Here is a 20,884-nt window from a genome sequence, read left to right as displayed (position 1 = left end):
CAGCGCGGAAAGAGGCCTTTCGGCCCACCGAGTCCGCACCGACCAGCGATCCCCACACATTAACACTATCCCACACACACTTGGGACAATTTACACTTATACCAAGCCAATTTACCTACAAACCTGTACGTCTTTAGAGTGAATGCAATGTTTGGATCCCTGCAATTTGTGGAAGCCTCCAATTGTAGCAAGTTGCTTCGCCTGCTTGTGTGGATGAAAGGAAGTAAATTAAGTCCCCTCTGCCAGAATATGAAGTGTGGAGGAGTTTATAGCAGTGATTAGCCATCTATGAGATTCAATGGTTCAATTATATTTTACCACATGCACCTAGGAACAGTGAAATGCTTTGTTTTGCATACAACCCGGTAAATTAATACAGCAGACCTCACCGAGGCAGCACACAAGAGTTGCCACGTTTCTGGTGCCTAAATGCGGTATAACTCCTTGTGAATGATTCTGAAACTAGGAAGTCTAACATGACCTTAACTGTGATGATGGGGCACCTTGTTAAGACCAGTGCAGCTAATAATCTTGCTGGAATCACGAATCGCATGTAGCATTATTCTTGACATTAGCTTGACAAGAATTCTGTTTCTAGTTCCGACAAAAAACCCACTGGAAAAGCACGGACTTAATTTCCTATCAGGCGAAAAGATATCCAGGATCAGTTTTGTTCTATTCCAGGTGACACCACATATCATTTGCATCGCACTTTGTATTTCAGCCATGTTAGAATACATTTCTCGGTCTTACTGCCAGAATGAGACATTTAGGTTGAATGAAAAAAGAACAATGCTTTACGGTTATTGGGCTTTAAGCATCAATTTTTAAAAAGTAATTACACTATTTTTTTAACTGATCTATTTTTAAGAGCAGAGCAATGATAGAGCTTGAATGAAATGGTGAGTTATGTCTGTCTCTTTTCAGAAAAGAAAGGTGTTCCTGATGATCTGTTGATGAGATTGGACTTACTCGAGAATGGAGCGCAAATCCAGCAGAATGAAAATAGTCAGGTTATAACATTTTTTTTTAAATTTCAAATTTGTATTAACTTGTCAGACATAGTATTGGTATTTGTTTACTATTTTCGCACCGATACAGTGAAAAACATTGTTTTGCGTGCTATCTAGGTAGATCATACTGTACATGAGTACAGTCAAAGCCGTACATTAGCGTAGCAGGCAGTGCACGAAGAGAAATATATAGTTGCATCTGCAGAGAAATTGCGGATAATTAAAGAAAAAGTACAAAGGCCATAACAAGATGGATTGGAATATGGGGAATTCATCTTCAAGACAGAAGAGAATATCAGAGACTTATGTTCATGTGATAAGGACAGAATTAGGTCATTTGAGCCCATCAAGTCGACTCCGCCATTCATTCATGGCTGATCTATCTCATCCTCCTTACATTCTCCTGCCTTCTCCCCATAACCCCTAACACCCGAACTAATCAAGAATCTATCTATCGCTGCCTATATCCAAAGAATATCCATTGACTTGGTCCCCACGGCCTTCTGTGGCAATGAATTCCACAGGTTCACCACCCTCTTATTAAAAACTGAAGGGTTCAGCAAAGAAAAAAATCTAAACATTATTCAAGGCAGTGAAGAAAGCTAATGGCATGTTGGCCTTCAAAACGAGAGGATTTGAGTAAAGTGGTCCTTCTGCAGTTGTACAGGGCCCTCGTGAGACCACATCTGGAGTAAGCTGGACAAACTAGATGCAGGAAAAATGTTCTCAATGTTGGGGGAGCCCTGAAACAGGGGCCACAGTCTAAGAATAAAGGGGAGGCCATTTAAAACTGAGATGAGAAAAAAACAATTCACCCAGAGAGTTGTGAATTTGTGGAATTCCCTGCCAGTGGAGGCCAATTCACTGAATTAATTTAAGAGAGAGTTGGATAGAGCTCTTGGGGCTAGCAGAATCAAGGGGTATGGGGAGAAGGCAGGCACAGGTTACTGATTGTGAATGATCAGCCATTATCACAATGAATGGTGGTGCGGCTTGAAGGGCTGAATGGCCCCCTCCTGCACCTATTTTCTATGTTTCTATCTGTGTGTTCAGATATTTTGCATTGTAAATTCATTTTGTCAAAAAGTAATTATTTGTAATTGAAGGCACTAGACTGCATACTTTGTGTACGGTGACAAGAGACCATGCGATCTACTCATTTGGCCAGCAATACAGCCAATATTGCTTCATTGACTGGAAGGTGTTTGGTACCTTTTGAAAGATATGAAATACACACAAGGCGCATTTTGTCCAGTCCATACAACGTTCAAGCCTCCCATTTATCACTATTCATTTCTCCCTCATATGCTTATGCAGCCTTCTCTTGAACACTAGCAAACTGTTTGCATCAACTAAGCCCTGTGATAGTTAGTTCCGCACTTTCAAAGATGTCGATTGTCTTGGGAATCCCCAATTCCCCAGCTGGATGATGTGGAGCTGTCAAGGTCATAAGTGATAGGAGCATAATTCGGCCATTCGGCCCATCAAGCCAACTCCGCCATTCAATCATGGCTGATCCATCTCTCCCTCCTAATCCCTACTCTACTGCCTTCTCTCCTCATAGCCCCTGACACCCGCACTAATCAAGAAAGAGGCCTAATAATGTCTCCTGCTTAATGATGTCTGTGCTTTGCATTCCCATTTCATTAGGATAGAGAATTGTTGGCAGCCCTCAAGAGGAAGTTGGAAGAAATGGAAGAAGACTTTGAAGGCCGCCTTGCTGTGTTGCAGGCTGACCACGATGAACTCCAGGTGATCATTTTAGTTTCCGTACTCTTTCAGAGTAATTGATTTTGTTGTTTGATATTTTCATTGTTTCAAATAAGCAATAGTTTTATAAAGATTTAATTTCAAAGGAAATCCTGATGATTTGAATTGATTTTGATAACATTTATTGTTATTTCCAACTGTGCTTATGTAGGGTATTCTTGAAAAGTTGGACCAACTTGAGGAAAAGAAGGTTGACAAAGAGTTTTTGGAAATGGAGATTAACGGGGTAAGGATATTTTATTAAGAAATGATGAGCTGAAGATTTCAAGACAAACCCTATGTGGTTCATGATAGCAATTAGAAGAGGGGAACAGAGATTAGGAAATAACATTCCATAAAGTTTAGAAACATTTCCAATCCTCTGCCCAGAACATCTGAAAAAGCGTTACTGTTCTGGAGGGATTTGGATTATCCATATACAAGCAAGGGTTAGAAGAGGGAGGAAATCCTGAAATTAATTCACACCAACATTGACGTTTCACCAATATCTCTCCTTTTGCAAATGAATCGATGCTCGAGGTCCATCAGGTTCATCACTTGAATTATTTAGTTTAGCATTTTTATATTTTCGGTTAGAGTTGTGATCGGGAGACATTTCACGAAGGGTTTTGATCAAAAGGCCTGTCCCACTGTACGTGCTAATTCAAGATTTCTCCCGAGTTTCCCCTGATTCGAACTCAGAGAATTACGGTAATAGCCGCTCGTAGGTACTCGGGGCTCTCGTGGACATTTTTCAACATGTCGAAATGATGAGCTGAAGATTTCAACAAACATGTTGAAAAATCTTCACGAGTCTTCACGAGTACCTGCCGTTAGCGTTACGAGCCGCTCAGAGACGTCCTGAGCTCCAACGTACCCGCTACGTACATTCTACGTGCTTACCATGAGTTCGATTTATTTTTTAAACTCTTGAATTACCTCGTACAGTGGGACAGACCCTTAAGAGTTGTTTGGCTCACATGGTTACTGATCACATCACATGTAGGACACCTTACCCTTCCACGTCTCCATGTCTCTCCCCTGACTCTCAGTCTGAAGAAGGGTCTCGACCCAAAATGTCACCCGATTCCTTCTCTCCAGAGATACTGCCTGTCCCGCTGAGTTCCTCCAGCATCCTGTGTCTATCTTCGGTGTAGACCAGCATCTGCAGTTCCTTCCTACATATCTGGGAATACAATTGTGTTTTACAATAAGAATACATAGAGGTTGGAATGCCTGTACCTCAGTATCATTGTCATGGTTTCATGGCAACAGCTGTTATGCAAGAGATTCCAAAGATGCAGAGATCACTATAAACAGGCACAGAAGACAAAGTAGATGTGGGGGAGGGTTAGTTTAAATTAGCTTAGAAATACAGAGCAGAAACAGGCCCTTCAGCCCACCAGGTCCGCACTGCCCAGCGATTCCCACATTCTAACACTATCCTACACACAATTTATTATTTTTTATACCAAGTCAATCAACCTACAAACCTATACATCTTTGGTGTGTGGGAGGAAACTAAAGATCTCTGAGAAAAATGATAATAAATAGTTGAACTGGTAACAGATTTTATTTTGCACTTCATAGATACAGTGTGGAAACAGGCCATTCGGCCCTCTGAGTTCACCAGTGATCACCCCACCCCATACACTAACACTATCCTGCACACATTAGGGACAATGTACAATTTTTACCGAATCCAAATAACCTACAAATCTGTACATCTTTGGAGCGTGGGAGGAAACGGAGCACCCGGAGACAACTCACGCGGTCACAGGGCACGTGCAAACTCCAAACAGACAGCACCTGTGTTCAGGATCGACCCAGGTCTCTGGCTCAGTAAGGCAGCTGCTTTACCACTGCGCCACCGTGTCGCCTCAATTTCCTTCCTAATTTAATTCACAGATGGTCAATACCTTTAGCAGATCCCACTACTACCTACATTTCCCCATCTCCACCCCTTTCTGCTTTCCACAGAGACCGTTCCCTCCGCAACTCCCTGGTCGACTCGTCCCTTGCCACCCAAACCACCCCCTCCCAAGGTACTTTCCTCTGAAGCCGCAGGAGACGCAACAACACCTGTCCCTTTACCTACCTCCCCCCCTCGACTCTGTCCAAGGACCCTGCAGTCTTTCCAGGTGGGGCAGAGGTTCACTTGCACCTCCTCCAACCTCACCTACTGTATCCGCTGTTCCAGGTGTCAACTCCTGTATATCGGTGAGACCGGGCACAGGCTCGGCGATCGTTTCGCTGAACACCACTGCTCAGTCTGCCTAAACCTACCTGATCTCCCAGTTGCTCAGCACTTTAATTCCCCCTCCCCCCCCCCCCCATTCCCAAACTGATCTTTCTGTCCTGGGCCCCCTCCATTGTCAGAGTGAGGCCCAGCGCAAATTGGAAGAACAGCACCTCATATTTCGCTTGGGTAGTGTGAGATTCAAATTCACAAATGCTCAGAGACAAAGTCAGAGAAACAAGTTTATCTCATTTATTACATTTCTGCGCAGAAAAGGGTGCCCCTCTGTCATCCCCTAGAGGCACACCGAGGATCGGGATGTCTTCTATCTTTATACATTTCATTTTACTATTGTCACACCCTCGTCCCTCCCCATTGAGCTTCTTCCAATCATAACATAAAGCCCAGATTCCCACGAGAACGTCCTGGAACGTCCACCCAACGTCAAAGACACCTCCCATATCATGCATCGCATGTGCATTTAAATTAGGCATCTTGTCATAGTGGGCGTGAGTTCATATTCATGTAATCTCATTAGGCATGTGTAGTTGTTCTTAACCCCTCGCCCTTCTCAACTCTGTCCTACTTCTCTTAAAACTCCTGCTGAAGTCTTTCTATTTGCTACTTTTTATCTAGAATTTCTCTCTGTTCTTTATATCATTACTTTCTATTCTACTAGCAGTCTGGCTTCTGCTGACACCTTATTTCTTTCTAAATTACATTTCAGAGTTCTAGTATAAATCAACCATCTCTATTAACCCTTTTCTCACAGTAGCTTACACCCCAGCAGTATGAACATTGACTTCTCTAACTTCAAGTAGCCCTTGCTTTCCCTCCTTCCCCATCCCCACTCCTTTCCCAGTTCTCCCACCAGTCTTACTGTCTCTGACTACATTTTATCTCTATACCGCCCACTCCCCTGATATCGGTCTGACGAAGGGTCTCGATCCGAAACGTCACCCATTCTTTCTCGCCAGGGATGCTGCCTGTCCCGCTGAGTTACTCCAGCACTTCGATTTAAACAAGCATCTGCAGTTCTTTCCTACACGGTACTTTTAGCATTGTCCTAATGCCTTAATACCACAACCACTGGTGATGCCCACCCTCCAATAACAGCCAGGGTTTCCCTACACTAATATTTCCTATCTTTCACTCCAGAAAGCCGACAAAAAGTCATTAGAATCGAAAGTGAGTCGAACGCTTCTTGACGCAACGGCACAGCAGTTGAACGCAATGATGCAGGAGCTGTTAAATAAGGTGTGCGCGCAAGAGAAGGACTGGCAGAAGGTGCTGGAGAAACTTCTTTGTGACATGGATTGCAAGGTAACAAGTATTTTACAATTGTCCATGTATTTCAACGTTAATCTAAGAATCTCATAACTTCAAAAAGTTAATGGCATTTTTTATTAATAAGCTTAGAGTCATAGTCATGCAGCGTGGCAGCAGGCCCATCCATCAGCCCAACTTGCCCACGCCGACCAACATGCCCCATCTACACTAGTCCCACCTGCCTGCGTTCGGCCCATATCCCTCCAAACCTGTCCTATCCACGTACTTGTTGAAATGCTTCTTTAATGTTGTGATAATACCTGCCCCAACTCCCTCCTCTGGCAGCTTGTTCCATATACACCCACCACCCTTTGTGTAAAATAAGTGACCCCTCAGGTTCCTGTTAAATTTTTTCTCCCTTCCTTAAACCTATGTCCTCTGGCTCTCGATTCCCCTATTCTGTGCAAAAGTCTCTGTGCATTTACCCAATCTATTCCTCGCATGATTATGTACACCTCTCATCCTCCTGCGCTCCAGGGAGTAAAGTCCTAGCCTGCTCAACCTCTCCTTATAGCTCAGGCCCTCGAGCCTTGGCTTATGAAAGTAAAAGGTTATTGGTACAAATTATGATATTTATACTATATTTGATTACTTCAATTTAACCTTGTAACTCTCAGGTTTCCATAAACCCCCCCCACCCCCATCCCCCCCCTCACTTTAAACCTTTGTCCTCTGATTTTCGATTCCCCGACTCCGGCAAAAGTCTCTGTCCGTTTGCCGATCTATTCTTCTCATGATTTCATGAACTGAAATTATCAAGGTGATGATAGGAATAAGGATTTAATATGCTACAAAGTTGAACTGCAGTCAAAAGCAAGGTACGACCGATATTGGAAATATACTGGAAATACTCAGCAGGTCAGGCAACAGTTGTGGAGTGAGAAACGGATTCAACTTTTAAGAGTAGTGATCTATGATCAGGACTTCAAAAAATTAGAGATGAAGTAAGAGGTTTAAAGGACACGGGGGGAAAGAGCAGAGGGAACAAAAGAAAGGTCTATGGTTGGATGAACAACAGCAAAGATCGAGTGTTATAAAACACTGATGGAGATAACTGAATGAGGGTGGCGCATGATATGTGGAATAATGGCCTAAAAATTAACTTTTGAGTTCTCATTGCTCGAGGTTTATTAGAGCACATAGAAATGTTTTCTCAATATATTTTCAAGAAGTTATCCAAATAATTTCCAGCCTTAAGAGAGGAAGATAGATCAGCCACGATCGAATGGCGGGGTAGGCTTGATGGGCCGAAGGGCCTAATCCTGCTCCTATCACATATGACCTTATGAACTCTCCGTTCATTTAATTTGCAGCTGGATCGAATGGAGTTGGATCCTCTAAAGAAACAGTTGGAGGATCGATGGAAACAGCTGAAAAAACAACTGAGAAACGGCCCGGGATTTGAGGCCGATTCTGCAGCTGGATTCAGAAAGTGAGTGACTGGAATTCAATGGATAAGTTGTGCATCTTGGAAGTAACCTGACGAGACATTGGTATAAAGTTTTTACAGAATCAGTCAAATCTGTTGCTTTTCCACCAAAGTCACGGCAAGGAAAGGCCTCCATATTCCACCGAATAATTTTATTAATAAGCAGGTTCCCTCAATCAATAGATGGTGCTGGGGCTATTGTTGTTCTCATTTAGAGAAACCACTTAGGTTCTGGAACTGGCAAATATCTGGAGACATTTAAGAGAGGCAGCTGAGGAAGAGTATATTAACGAGCAGCGTTAGTATTTGCAATCGTGGAAACGCAGTTAGTTTGTTACCCTGCTGATTATTATTAAGAAATGAAAATGTTTGAAGACTGACCTTAGAGCTCTGAAAAAAGTCGGAAATATCTTCAGTTTGAACCAGTATCAGCAGTTCCTTCCATCTTTCATCTGTTGCAGACCCTGACGAAGGGTCCCGACCTGAAGCGCCACCCATCCTCGTTCATAAATTAATTGAATCTTTGTATTAAAAAATCAATCAATCAGATTATATGAAAACTGACATTAAATATGTTTTTAAATGTTGTATCATCCAATTTCAGACAGTTGCTGGAGCGATTTAAGTGCCTTTCCTGTGCCAAATCTACAAGGATGATGCCCGGGCCGTAAGTAAATACTTTATGTAATATATTAGGTCAATTTCCTATTTAATAATAATAATAATAATAAATTTTATTTATGGGCGCCTTTCAAGAGCCTCAAGAACACCTTACAAAATTTAGCAAATAGAGTAAAAACATGTAAGCGGAATGAAATAAATAGTAAAGACATCACCAGTACACAAATTAAAGACAGAATTCAATCCAAAGACAAAAATCAAAAACACAATATGAAGAGAGAGCAGCAGCAGCTAAAGCGCGCCAGTGTACACTCTCCCTTCCGGCAGCCATCTTGGACACAGAATAAAATAATCATTTACACACAAAAAAACATCCCCCCACAATGGCTACCACTGTGGGGGAGGCACAATGTCCAGTCCCCATCCCCAATTCTCCCATAGTCAGGCCAATTGAGGCATCCACAGTTGCCTCTACGGAGGCCCGATGTTCCTGGCCGTTTTGGTGTTGCTCCGGCGTCGGGAGAGTCCTCACAGCGGCTGGAACGGCCGATTCCCTACCGGAGTCCGTGGCATTCCGAAGCCGACAGGGCCGCGTCGGTTGGTGCTCCGAGGCTCCCGATGTTAAAGTCGGCGCCACCGCCCGCGGCTGGCCGCTCCACAGTCCCGCAGCTCGACGGTGTTGATCACGGCGGTCTCAGCATAGAGTAAAAACATGTAAGCTCCAGCGCGGCGACCCAGGCAAGGCATCGCCCGCTCCGCTCCGCTGTGCCGCCACCGAAGCTGAAGGTGCTGGGCGGTCCCCGCCAGGAAAACGCTGCTCCACTCCCGCTGGTAGGCCGCAAGGACGGGTCGACGGTGCAGCCCGGGGAAAAAGCTGCCTCACCGACCAGGTAGGGACCTAGAAAATAGTTTCCCCCTTCCCCCCCACATAAAAAAAGTCAAATTCCCCAACAAACATAGGACAAAATTCACTAAAACTAATTAAAAAAAGTGAATTGAACGGACAGCTGCTGGTTAGCAGCCGTTCCCCAGGATGGCTCCTCCTCCTATTTACTGACATTATTCTTTACAAAATTGAAGGGGTTTAAGAAAAGATCTGATCACATTTTATCATATTAAGGAAATAAGTTTTGAAATAAATAAGCAGTTCTTTTGTCATAAATTAATATTTGTATACACTCTTGGAATGATATTAAGACCTAAAATGTGTGTAATATTTTCATAAACACTGAGGGGGTGTAATGCACTTCTTTGATCTGACGTTAGTTTAAGCTACAAAAGCAACAGTGGATGGGCTCCGAAATAGGCTGGTTCGGTCAAATGGTCGGCTTTTATGAGGATGATGCATCCAGTTCTCCCAAATATTTATTCTATCTTCAGTTCATACACAAGTTTATTTGCGAAAGACTTTGCTTGGGGGTCACACTTCTTAAATTTGTTACTACATTTTTTCAATGGAAATCCCGGGGTCACTGAGTGAGGTTTGAGAACGTTTTCAAGAAAGAGTTAGATTTACCTCTTAGAGCTGACAGAATCAAGGGAAATGGAGGAAAAAGCAGGAATGGGGTAATCAGCAGATCATATTGAATGGCGGTGCTGGCTCGGAGGGCCGAATGGCCTACTCCTGCACCTATTTTCTATGGTTCTATGTTTCTTCTATTCTGGTCTATCCGTGCACTGCTGAACCAAGTACCATTCATTGTCCATGAACTCGCCTTTACGTATGATAAAGGAGACCATTCGGCCCATTGTGGCTATGCTGGTTTCCACCCAAGGAAATAATTCACGTTTATACAACGCCTTTTCATGTGTTGCCAATCAAATGTGGGAAAAGAAGAATACTTGGTTAAGAAACAAAAGTGCTGGAGGAACGGTGCACGGTGGCACAGCAGCAGAGTCGCTGCCTTGTAGCCCCAGAGCTCCGGGTCCCAGGTTTGATCCTGACCACGGATGCTGTCTTTACGGAGTTTGTACGTTCTCCCCGTGACCTGCCTGGGTTTTCTCCTAGATCTGCAGATTCCTCCCACACTCCGTTGTAGGTTAATTGGCTTCGTGTAAATGTAAATTGTCCCTAATGCGTGCAGATAGTGTTAATGTGCGGGGAACGCTGGTTGGTACGGACTCGGTGGGCTGAAGGGCCTGTTTCCCCGTTGTACTTCTCATAAAAATAATAAGCTAATAATAATAAACTCAGCGGGATCAGGCAGCCTCTGTGAAGGAAATCGATCGGCGACATTTTGGGTCAAGGCTTTGAGCCCTGACCCGATGAGCCCCTCCAGCACTTTGCCTTCTTGCTCAAGATTCCAGCATCTGCCGTCTCTTAGAAGCATAGAAACATAGAAAATAGGTGCAGGAGTAGGCCATTCAGCCCTTCGAGCCTGCACCGCCATTCGATATGATCATGGCTGATCATCCAAATCAGTAGCCCATCCCTGCCTTCTCTCCATACCCCCTGATTCCTTTAGCCACAAGGGCCACATCTAACTCCCTCTTAAATATAGCCAATGAACTGGCCTCAACTGGCCTCAACTACCTTCTGTGGCAGAGAATTCTTGTGAGTCCAGAGAAAAGAATAATCGATAAGCTTGAAATTAGTTGTGAAATTAGTTTATCAATTTTCCATCTTTGTCTTTCAGACACCTGATCACAATAGCAGCATCAGCATTGCATCCTAGAATACGTCCAACCACCGCACCTGAACTGGATTCTCTGAAGCAACAAAGGGGGTATGTATCATCTCCAAGAAGCTGGTTGTAAAATTGCTGTCTGGTGGCTGTTAAGGTCCATGATTGAAATGGCTTTAGCCTGAAAACTGTAACGCCCAGGTTCAGGAACAGCTTCTTCCCTACAGCCATCAGGCTATTAAACACTACAACCTCCATTAAGCTCTGAACTACAATAGACTATTATTGTTATTATTGTTGTTTGCTTTTTTATGTGAACATATGTGTGTGCATGTATATATCAGTGTATGTGTGTGTGTTAGAGTTGCCAACTTTCTCACTCCCAAATAAGGGACAAAAGGTCAAAATATGGGACAAATTCTCGAAGGCAATTCGTTGACCGACTCGGCCGTGGCTGGGTGAATGTTGAATTGGCCGGGGTGCTGGACTGCACACAAAGCCCAGCCGGCGGGCCAGCTGAGGAGTTTTGGCCCGCGCGACGTCGCGCGCAATGTCCAGCACCCCCATCCAACTCATGAACCGGTGATCGGTGGTGTCGGCGGTAAGCGAAGGTCCGAAGGTCGGACCGACGGAGCCACGGGCGAGGAGCTGCTGCTGCACTACGTCGGGACGGGTGAGGTGGGGCCGGACGCAGCACTCTGACCTGACGGTCCCCTCGACCCGAATAGTAGCAGTCAAATACGGGACAAGGGCGTATGAGACAAACCAATTTCGCCCAAAATATGGGATACCCCGGTTAATACGGGACAGTTGGCAACCCTAGTGTTCATAGCAAAAGGATTTGAGTATAGGAGCAGGGAGGTTCTACTGCAGTTGTACAGGGTCTTGGTGAGACCACACCTGGAGTATTGCGTACAGTTTTGGTCTCCAAATCTGAGGAAGGACATTATTGCCATAGAGGGAGTGCAGAGAAGGTTCACCAGACTGATTCCTGGGATGTCAGGACTGTCTTATGAAGAAAGACTGGATAGACTTGGTTTATACTCTCTAGAATTTAGGAGATTGAGAGGGGATCTTATAGAAACTTACAAAATTCTTAAGGGGTTGGACAGGCTAGATGCAGGAAAATTGCTCCCGATGTTGGGGAAGTCCAGGACAAGGGGCCACAGCTTAAGGATAAGGGGGAAATCCTTTAAAACCGAGATGAGAAGAACTTTTTTCACACAGAGAGTGGTGAATCTCTGGAACTCCCTGCCACAGAGGGTAGTCGAGGCCAGTTCATTGGCTATATTTAAGAGGGAGTTAGATGTGGCCCTTGTGGCTAAGGGGATCAGAGGGTATGGAGAGAAGGCAGGTACGGGATACTGAGTTGGATGATCAGCCATGATCATATTGAATGGCGGTGCAGGCTCGAAGGGCCGAATGGCCTACTCCTGCACCTAATTTCTATGTTTCTATGTTTCTATGTATGTATGTGTGAGTATGTGATACAATACGTTAGAGCTTCTTCTTGCGTTTGAGTCAGCAGAAGTCCGCAGCAGGGTGATGCCATCCGGTTCGACATTCGTAGGTGCCCGCCCGCATGCTCTGGATTTGGCGCCGAGCTGCGGCGTTGCTGCTGTGTCTGTTTGTTGTCGTTCGCCTGACTGAGGTCAGTTGACAGGGCTCACCACGGGGAGATCGACAACATGAGCCCCATGATAGAACTTAATTTGTCCCACGAGGGAAATTGCTGCCAACAGTCGTGAAACACAAGATACATGAAACATGAGATTAAAGTGATGAGTGGAAAGGATTGGGGGTGTGCAAAGATTGTGGGGGGAGGGGGGAAGGGAGTCAGTCTACCCCACGACCTAAGGGGGAGGAGTTGTGCATGTGTACACATAATTCATGCCCCCATACAGATGTGTATATGTACACACACACACTGAACTTTTTTTCTCATTCATTATATTGTTTACAAAGGACTATGTTTAAATATTCTGTTGTGCTGCCGCAAGTAAGAATATCATTGTTCTATCTGGGACATATGATAATAAAACCCTCGACGTTACTCTTGAAATATATTCGGCCTACTTCACAGCACAGGAATTCCGAAACTGGCAGACTGTCTTTGAAATCTCATGGGACTAGTGTAGATGAGGTATGTTGGTCGGCATGGACAAGTTGGGCCGAAGGGCCTGTTTCCCATCTGTATGGCTCTATAATGTCATTATAATCTTTAGACGGTGCACATGCACCCACCCCTCTTCCTTTAAAGTCTGAATTACAAAGGCTGCTGAATGAGATGCAGTTTGTGATTGACGACATCTCGCATCTCACCAAGCCTTGCCGACTTGTTTCTGGTGATTAACATCACCTATTCATTGGGAGGAGTGCAGTGCCTGGGAGAACCACGCATGTGCCTGAAATATTGACATATTAAATATTGAGCAAACTTTGCAACTAACTGCAGACACACGCACCAAAAGCTGGAGAAACTCAGCGGGTCAGATGGCAGCTCTGGTGAAAAGGTAAAGGTCATGTTTTGGCTCGAGACCCTTCTGAGTCCTTTTCTCTGGAGATGCTGCCTGACCCGCTGAGTTGCTCCAGCATTTTTGTGTCTTATCTTCGCTTTGAACCAGAATCCGCCGTTCCTTCCGACACACGTTGCAGCTAACTGCTGGTTTTTTTCCTCTTCTCTGTTTGTTTAGAAGTATGACCAATGATTACTACGAGAGCATGGGCAGAAGTTCGATTCGACCTTGCGGTGGCAGTCACACCGTCACGGGCCCGGTCAGCAGGCGGAATGGCCGTGGTATAAATTATCAAACCGTCTACCAGTACGGTGACCCTAGCCCACCATACCGACGGGTAAATCCTCTCACTCATCGCAACAACTGTACTTGCCTTCCACAGGAACACCTAAAAGTGCATTTTGCTTAATATATATTTCCTGATGCAGTGAGCAGTTATGACATTGCGTGCAGTTTTGGTCTCCTAATTTGAGGAAGGACGTTCTTGCTCTTGAGGGAGTGCAGCGTAGGTTCGCCAGGTTAATTCCCGGGATGGCAGGACTGACATATGATGAAAGAATGGATTGACTGGGCTTATATTCACTGGGAATTTGAAGGATGAGAGGGTATCTTATAAAAACATATAACATTCTCAAGGGATTGGACAAGCTAGATGCAGGAACAATGTTCCCGAGGTCGGGGGAGTCCAGAATCAGGGGGGGTCACAGTTTAAGAATAAGGGGTGGGCCATTAAGGACTGAGATGAGGAAAAACCTTTTCATCCAGAGAGTTGTGAATCTGGGGAATTCTCTGCCGCAGAAGACATTGGGGCTAACGGAATCAAGGGCTATAGGGAGAAAGCAGGAATGGGGTACTGATTTTGGATGATCAGCCATGATTGAACGGCGGTGCTGGATCAAAAGGCTGAATGGCCTAATCCTGCACCTATTTTTATGTTTCTATGACACCTGATCAAGTTTTTTTTTGTTTAGTTTAGAGATATAATATTTGGCTAAATATTAATTCTTCAGACATTTTCTTTGCTTGAATGTTCTCCTTTTAGGAAGAGGTTGAGCTTCAAGGCATTGATGGCGTAATGTACAAGGGGCGGCTCGATCCCAAGCTTCCGACAATATATCAGATGCAAGATGAGGAGCCATTGGGTATAAAATAAATTCTTGGATATAATACAGTGAAGCAGCTATCTTATTAGTGATGTTAACAGTTATTGTTTGTTATTCATTTTCCCTCAGTTTCCAATAATTAGCTAGCCCGTCAAAGTGAGAGTTTTAAAATTTTGACCACATATAGATGTGGAGAAAGAAAGTAGGTCCCTATTTATGTGCAGCGTTTGGGTCCAATTTCACTTCTTCTTGTTAATGTTCAGTGAGTAATCGGCTCCACAGAAATGCAGGACCAAAGTTTCCTTTTTTATTCACAATTAGCTTAGTTTTAGTTTAGTGATACAGCGTGGAAACATGCCAAGTGTGCGCCGACCAGCAATGCCTGTACACTGGGACTGTCCTACACACTTGGGGACAATTTACAATCTTTACCCAAGCCGATTAACCTCCAAAACATGTCTGTCTTTGGAGCGTCGGAGGAACTAACTTTCCCTCTCAACTCCATTTTCCTGCCCTGACATCCGTACTAATCAAGAATCTATCAACCGCCACCTTAAAAATATCCATTGACTTGGCCTCCATAGCCTTCTGTGACAATGAATTCCACCAATCCACCAATTTATCCTCATCTCCTTTCTAACGGATCCTACTACTTAATTCCTACTTCTAATTTTTACATTAGTATGTACTTTCTTCTTTTTCTTAAAAATAGTACGTACTGTGAGTGACAAATATTTTGCAAAAATAACTGATTTACTTGGTTAAATAGAATACTGCATGAACATAATTGCCCAACTGGTGCTTCCCACAAATAAAGTTTATTACGATGTTCTGCCCCTTTCTTTGGGCGGGGGAGGGGAGATAGTTTTTTGCTGATTTAGATATTAAATATGTCCAGCAACTTGTTGATTTATCAGCTCATCTTAATTTGTCTGCAGAGAAGAAAATGAGTGGAGGGAAACAGCAAGTCGCTCGGCCAGAAGCTCCTCCTGTTTCTCCAAAATGTGTTTACTGCAATCAAACTTGTAAGTAATTCCTTCCGGTTGTCGTGTTGTTTAACTTAATTTTTTTGTTTAGTTTAGAGATACAGCGAGGAAACAGGCCCTTTCGGCCCACCGGGTCCGCGCCGACCAGCGATCCCCGCACATTAATACTATCCTATACCCACTAGGGACCATTACATTTATATCAAGCCAATTAACCTACATACCTGTATGTCTTTGGAGTGTGGTAGGAAACCGAGGATCTCAGAGAAATCCCACTCGTGTCACGGGGAGAACGTACAAACTCCGTACAGACAGCACCCGTAGTCAGGATCGAACCCGGGTCTCTGGCACTGCATTCGCTGTAATGCAGCACCTCTACCGCTGCGCCACCGTTAACTGTTCTTTAACTATTGACGTCTGTGAACAAAGTCATCCCTTTCTGAACTGTACCAACTGGTTATGATCCACACGGGGAGAACGCACTTACCCCCGCACGGTGTGATGAAGCCAATGTGTGTAACACGGACTCTTCCACACATGGGACAGGGTGGGTGGGTAGTTACATTGTGAGGGTGGGGTGCCTTTTCCACTGCTGACACTGAGCTTCCGAGTAGAGACGTCGAGTCATACAGCGTGGAAACAGGCCCTTCAGCCATCAACCCATCACCACCCACACCATGTTATCCCACTTTCTCTCCCTAGCCTCAAAAAGGCTGCCAGCATCATCAAGGACCCACACCATCCTGGCCAATCACTCATCTCCCCGCTGCCTTCAGGTAGAAGGTACAGGAGCATGAAATCTGCAACATCCAGGTTCAGGAATAGGTTCTTCCCCACAGCTATCAGGCTATTAAACTCAACTCAAACAAAACTCTGAACATTAATAACCCATTGCACTTTATTTTTATCTGCTTATTTATGTGTGTACATATATATATATATATATATTCAATGGTATATGGTCACACTGATCTGTTCTGTATTTACTTATGCCTACTATATTCTGTTGTGCTGAAGCAAAGTAAGAATTTCATTGTCCTATCTGGGACACATGACAATAAACACTCTTGAATCTTGAATCTACATCCCAGTGGCAATTTACAGAGGGCCAATTAACCTACAAACTAGCACACCTTCGGGATGTGGGAGGAAACCGGAAGAAACCCACACCATCACAGGGAGAACATACAAACTCCACACAGACAGCACCCGAGGCCAGGATTGAACCAGGATCAGCGTCGGTGTCTGGCACTGAGGCAGCAGCTCTACCAGCTGTGCCACCGTCACGCCACTTTCTCTGCTCACAGCCACTCTGTCATGGGGTAATAATTATTAGCATCACCAAGGCCTGGATAGAGTGGATGTGGAGAGGATGTTTCCACTAATGGGAGAATCTAGGTCCAGAGGCCACAGACTCAGAATTAAAGGATGTTCCTTTAGGAAGGAGATGAGGAGGAATTTCTTTAGTCAGAGGGTGATGAATCTGTGGAACTCATCGCCACAAAAGGCTATTGACGCCAAGTCAATGGATATTTTTAAGACAGAGATAGATAGTACGGGTGTCAGGGGTTATGGGGTTAAGAGGGAGAGATAGATCAGCCATGATTGAATGGACTCGATGGGCCGAATGGCCTAATTCCGCTCCTATCACATGAACATAAACGAATAAATAGAACTCCTTACTCATCCTCGAATGGCATCGTGCAATTTAATATCTTATTTAGAAGATGGGACATCAGCCGGCAGAATTGTTCCCCAGCAGTGCATCAAGCAGCAACTTTGATTTGATACAAGTCGAAGACACAAGGGAGTTATTCTCCTCACAACCACCGTCAACGCCCATCTGAAACTATTCTGTCGCAAGTGAGATTCTGTTTAAATGCCACAGGATCATTCATGCTGAGTGTGACACGTTTACTGTATCGAGTAGTACACATAAATAATCCCATGTTGGGTTCAAGTTGGTGAACAAAACGAAGCATTATTGAGGATAAAATCGGCCGATTCGCAAGTCCAATACAAACAGCACATCGGCAGATTGTTTCACGCTCTCACACCTCACTCCATTTATACTTCATTCAATGTTCCTCTCCATTGTTGGGCAATTAATTCACTGCACATCTGCCCACGAGTGATCTCATCATTACGAGGCTTGTCAGTGGTTATGCATTATTGAGTAGGAGTGTGCTACGCTGAGAATTTTTTCTCTGCAGCAGAAAGCAGCATAATAGGGTCAGATCCAGACTCAAACTGTGCTGTCAGACAGGGACACATCAAAAATGACCAGGTAGCGAATCTTAAGTAGATTTGAGTCAGCGTTAAAGGGATAACGAACTAAATTATTATTTGGTACGTTGGAAAGTTGAAGGAGCTCCATGCTTCCTCTTTCGTGTCAATAGACAATAGGTGCAGGAGTAGGCCATTCGGCCCTTCGAGCCTGCATCGTCATTCAATGTGATCGTGGCTGATCATCCCCAATCAGTACCCCATTCCTGCCTTCTCCCCGTATCTCCTGACTCCGCTATTTTTAAGAGCTAGATCTCTCTTGAAAGCATCCTGAGGACCTGCCTCCACCGCCCTCTGAGGCAGAGAATTCCACAGAAAAAGTGTTTCCTCGTCTCCGTTCGAAATGGCTTGCTCCTTATCCTTAAAGGAGTAAGCCATCTTCCATGTCCATCTTCCATGCTTCAAAGGAGGCAAGCTTCCGGTGACAATCAGTGGGAACCGTCACTTGTTGCAATAGATGATGGTGGTAGCAGAATTGCTCACGATACTTCCAGTTTCCAGCCCCGCGACGTGGACGCTTCTGCTTTGGGGCCAGCTCCATGCTGTAAGGCAGGAATGATGGTGTGTATTTGATTATGTAGGGACAGCACTTGGACCACTGGTAGGACAGTAGAGGATGTGAGGTTGCAGCTTCATGGCTAGATACTGGTGGTTGACTGATTGATTTTAGTTTAGTTTAGAGGCACTGCGTGGATACTGGTCCATCGGCCCACCGGGTCCGCATCGACCAGCCATCCCCGCATATTAACACTATCCTACACTCACTAGGGACAATTTTAACATTTACCAGGGCAATTTACCTACAGACCAGTACTTCTTTGGAATATGGAAGGAAACTGAAGATCTAGGAAAAAATCCACGCGGTCACGGGTAGAACTTACAAACTCTGTACAGACAGCACCTGTAGTCAGGATCGAACCCGGGTCTCTAGCGCTGCAAACGCTGTAAGATTGCCGCTCCCCTGCTGCGCCATCGTGCCACGCATTGATTGATACTTTAATGACAAGTGCGCTTGGTACAGTAAAATTCTTTGTTTTACTACGCAAGTATGCAAAGAGTTGCCACGTAAAGGGCACCCACAAAGTTACAGAAGTTTCAATATGGTCCCGATGGTCCCTGTTCCCTCTCGCCCACCTCCCCCCACCCCCCTCCCTCCCTCCACCCCCCTCCCCCCACCCCCCTCCCCCCACCCCCCTCCCCCCACCCCCCTCCCCCCGCCCCCCCCTTCCCATTCCCTTGTTGATCTTGGCAGTCCCCCTCCCCGTGCTGGGTCTTTCCTCAGTGCCCCCCCCCCCCACCCCATTTGGAGTCCCTCTTTGTTCTTGGCAGGAGCGGCCCCCCCACACTGGGGCCCCTCGGTTCTCGGCAGCTCCCCCCCCCCCAAGCCGGATTCAGGCGTACATTCCAATTTTGCAATACAAAGGAGAACCCACTACCCACCATTTGGTTCAGTGGTTGCACTTGAGGCATGGTGGTTGCAAGTGTCTGAAGAGATTAATCTGAGTGTATGGACCACACAGTGGGAGATGGATCTGAATCACTATATTATTGCAAACCATCTATCTCTGGTGACCTGCCTCGTCAACTCCACCCCAATTCTCCCACTACCTTCAGTACAGGCAGATTATATTACCCAATTGACCCAAAAGCAGCTCACCATTCGCTTGGAGGGGGGGGGGGGGGGGGGGGAGATAGAGTAGTTATTTGATTGAGAGGCACCTCAGCTGTCATTCCTTCCACATTTCTATCCTGGTTGATTAATTCACCATTTTACCTACATGGATTAAAGAACGTGGCATCATGTGGACCTCGTGTTCCATCTCCAGCCAGATCTTCCTGTTGTTTCTCTTATTCCTTGAAGAGCATGTCTTTTCTACTATTGTGGCAAGATGACTACAAGCACCATGAAGTGGGGAGGGGGGGGGGGGGGGGGGGGGGTTGGTTTATGGTCGGTTTGTTAACGTGGTTTTATTTATCGTTGGTTGCTCTGTTTCAGGTATGGGCCCACGTCCTCCTGATCCATGTCAACAGAGGTCCATGGCACAAGACACCTCCAACATTTGCCGATGCCTAGGTGTGTCCTATTCTGATGACTGTAAAGGAGAATTTCATAGCGGAGACTGAATAATGGAGTTCATTAACAGATGAGTGCTTTAATTCATCATTTATAACATTTTAATAGTTGGAGCAGTTTTTAATTTTGAACTGGTTGCTTCAATACTATTTTGTCCACTCATTCAGGAACATGGAATCTGTAGTTAAGTTGGTCTCAACGTATCTCTAGTACATAGAGCATTGTACATGGGTGTAGAGCGATCCCCACATGTGTGACAGTGGGGATTACATCTTTGAAAATGTCATTATATTAGATTTGAATCAATTTTGGGGAGTTTACTGCTATTTGTTAGAACGGAGGTCAATATGTCTTTTAGCATCTGCAGGGATTTCTTCATTCCGTGCATTATCAGGAATATATGTCGTTGTGTTTATTTTTGTTTGGTATTTTTCAGCATCTGCGGCCCGACCTGCTGATGCAGATATGATGCAGCAGAGGCCCACGTCACAGGATATCTCCAACATTTGTCGATGCCTAGGTACCTAATTTCAATGAATATAAAGAACAGGATTAGGCTGTAAACCATGCACTAGAGTAGTTTCACGGAGCGGCCTTTCAGCTCAGAATATCCAGCCCAGTTGATCAATCGTATCTGAGCGAATGTGTAATTTAGTTTAGAGATACAACGTGGAAACAGACCCTTCGGCCCACCGAGTCCACGCCGACCAGCCATCACCCGTACACTAGGGATGATTTACCCTAACTACACACGAGGGATGATTTACAGAAGCCAACTAATCCAGTATTTACAATTTTTACCGAAGCCAATGAACCTACAAACCTGCACATTTTTGTGATGTGGGATGAAACCGGAGTTCCCGGAGAAAACCCACGTGGTCACGGGGAAACTTACAAACTGCATATAGACAGCAC

At 44.9% G+C, this 20,884-nt stretch overlaps 1 protein-coding gene across 1 annotated transcript in view; it reads left to right on the top strand.

The window, feature by feature from the left end:
- LOC116985890 (uncharacterized protein C16orf96-like) overlaps positions 1 to 20,884 on the top strand; it is a 46,201-nt gene that overhangs the window by 11,207 nt on the left and 14,110 nt on the right. Inside the window, exons 5-16 of the mRNA XM_033041003.1 lie at positions 928 to 1,013; positions 2,664 to 2,765; positions 2,935 to 3,009; positions 6,160 to 6,324; positions 7,644 to 7,762; positions 8,364 to 8,426; positions 11,017 to 11,106; positions 13,698 to 13,857; positions 14,563 to 14,662; positions 15,562 to 15,648; positions 19,892 to 19,969; positions 20,406 to 20,489. Of these exons, the coding sequence (XP_032896894.1) occupies positions 928 to 1,013; positions 2,664 to 2,765; positions 2,935 to 3,009; positions 6,160 to 6,324; positions 7,644 to 7,762; positions 8,364 to 8,426; positions 11,017 to 11,106; positions 13,698 to 13,857; positions 14,563 to 14,662; positions 15,562 to 15,648; positions 19,892 to 19,969; positions 20,406 to 20,489 (1,209 nt within the window). The remainder of the gene's footprint in view (positions 1 to 927; positions 1,014 to 2,663; positions 2,766 to 2,934; positions 3,010 to 6,159; positions 6,325 to 7,643; positions 7,763 to 8,363; positions 8,427 to 11,016; positions 11,107 to 13,697; positions 13,858 to 14,562; positions 14,663 to 15,561; positions 15,649 to 19,891; positions 19,970 to 20,405; positions 20,490 to 20,884) is intronic.

The sequence above is a fragment of the Amblyraja radiata genome, chromosome 22 (assembly GCF_010909765.2).
Source record: "Amblyraja radiata isolate CabotCenter1 chromosome 22, sAmbRad1.1.pri, whole genome shotgun sequence".
Classification (NCBI taxonomy): Eukaryota; Metazoa; Chordata; class Chondrichthyes; order Rajiformes; family Rajidae; genus Amblyraja; species Amblyraja radiata.
The sequence above is the reverse complement of the archived record's forward strand: the minus strand, read 5'-3'. Positions and strand labels throughout refer to the sequence as shown.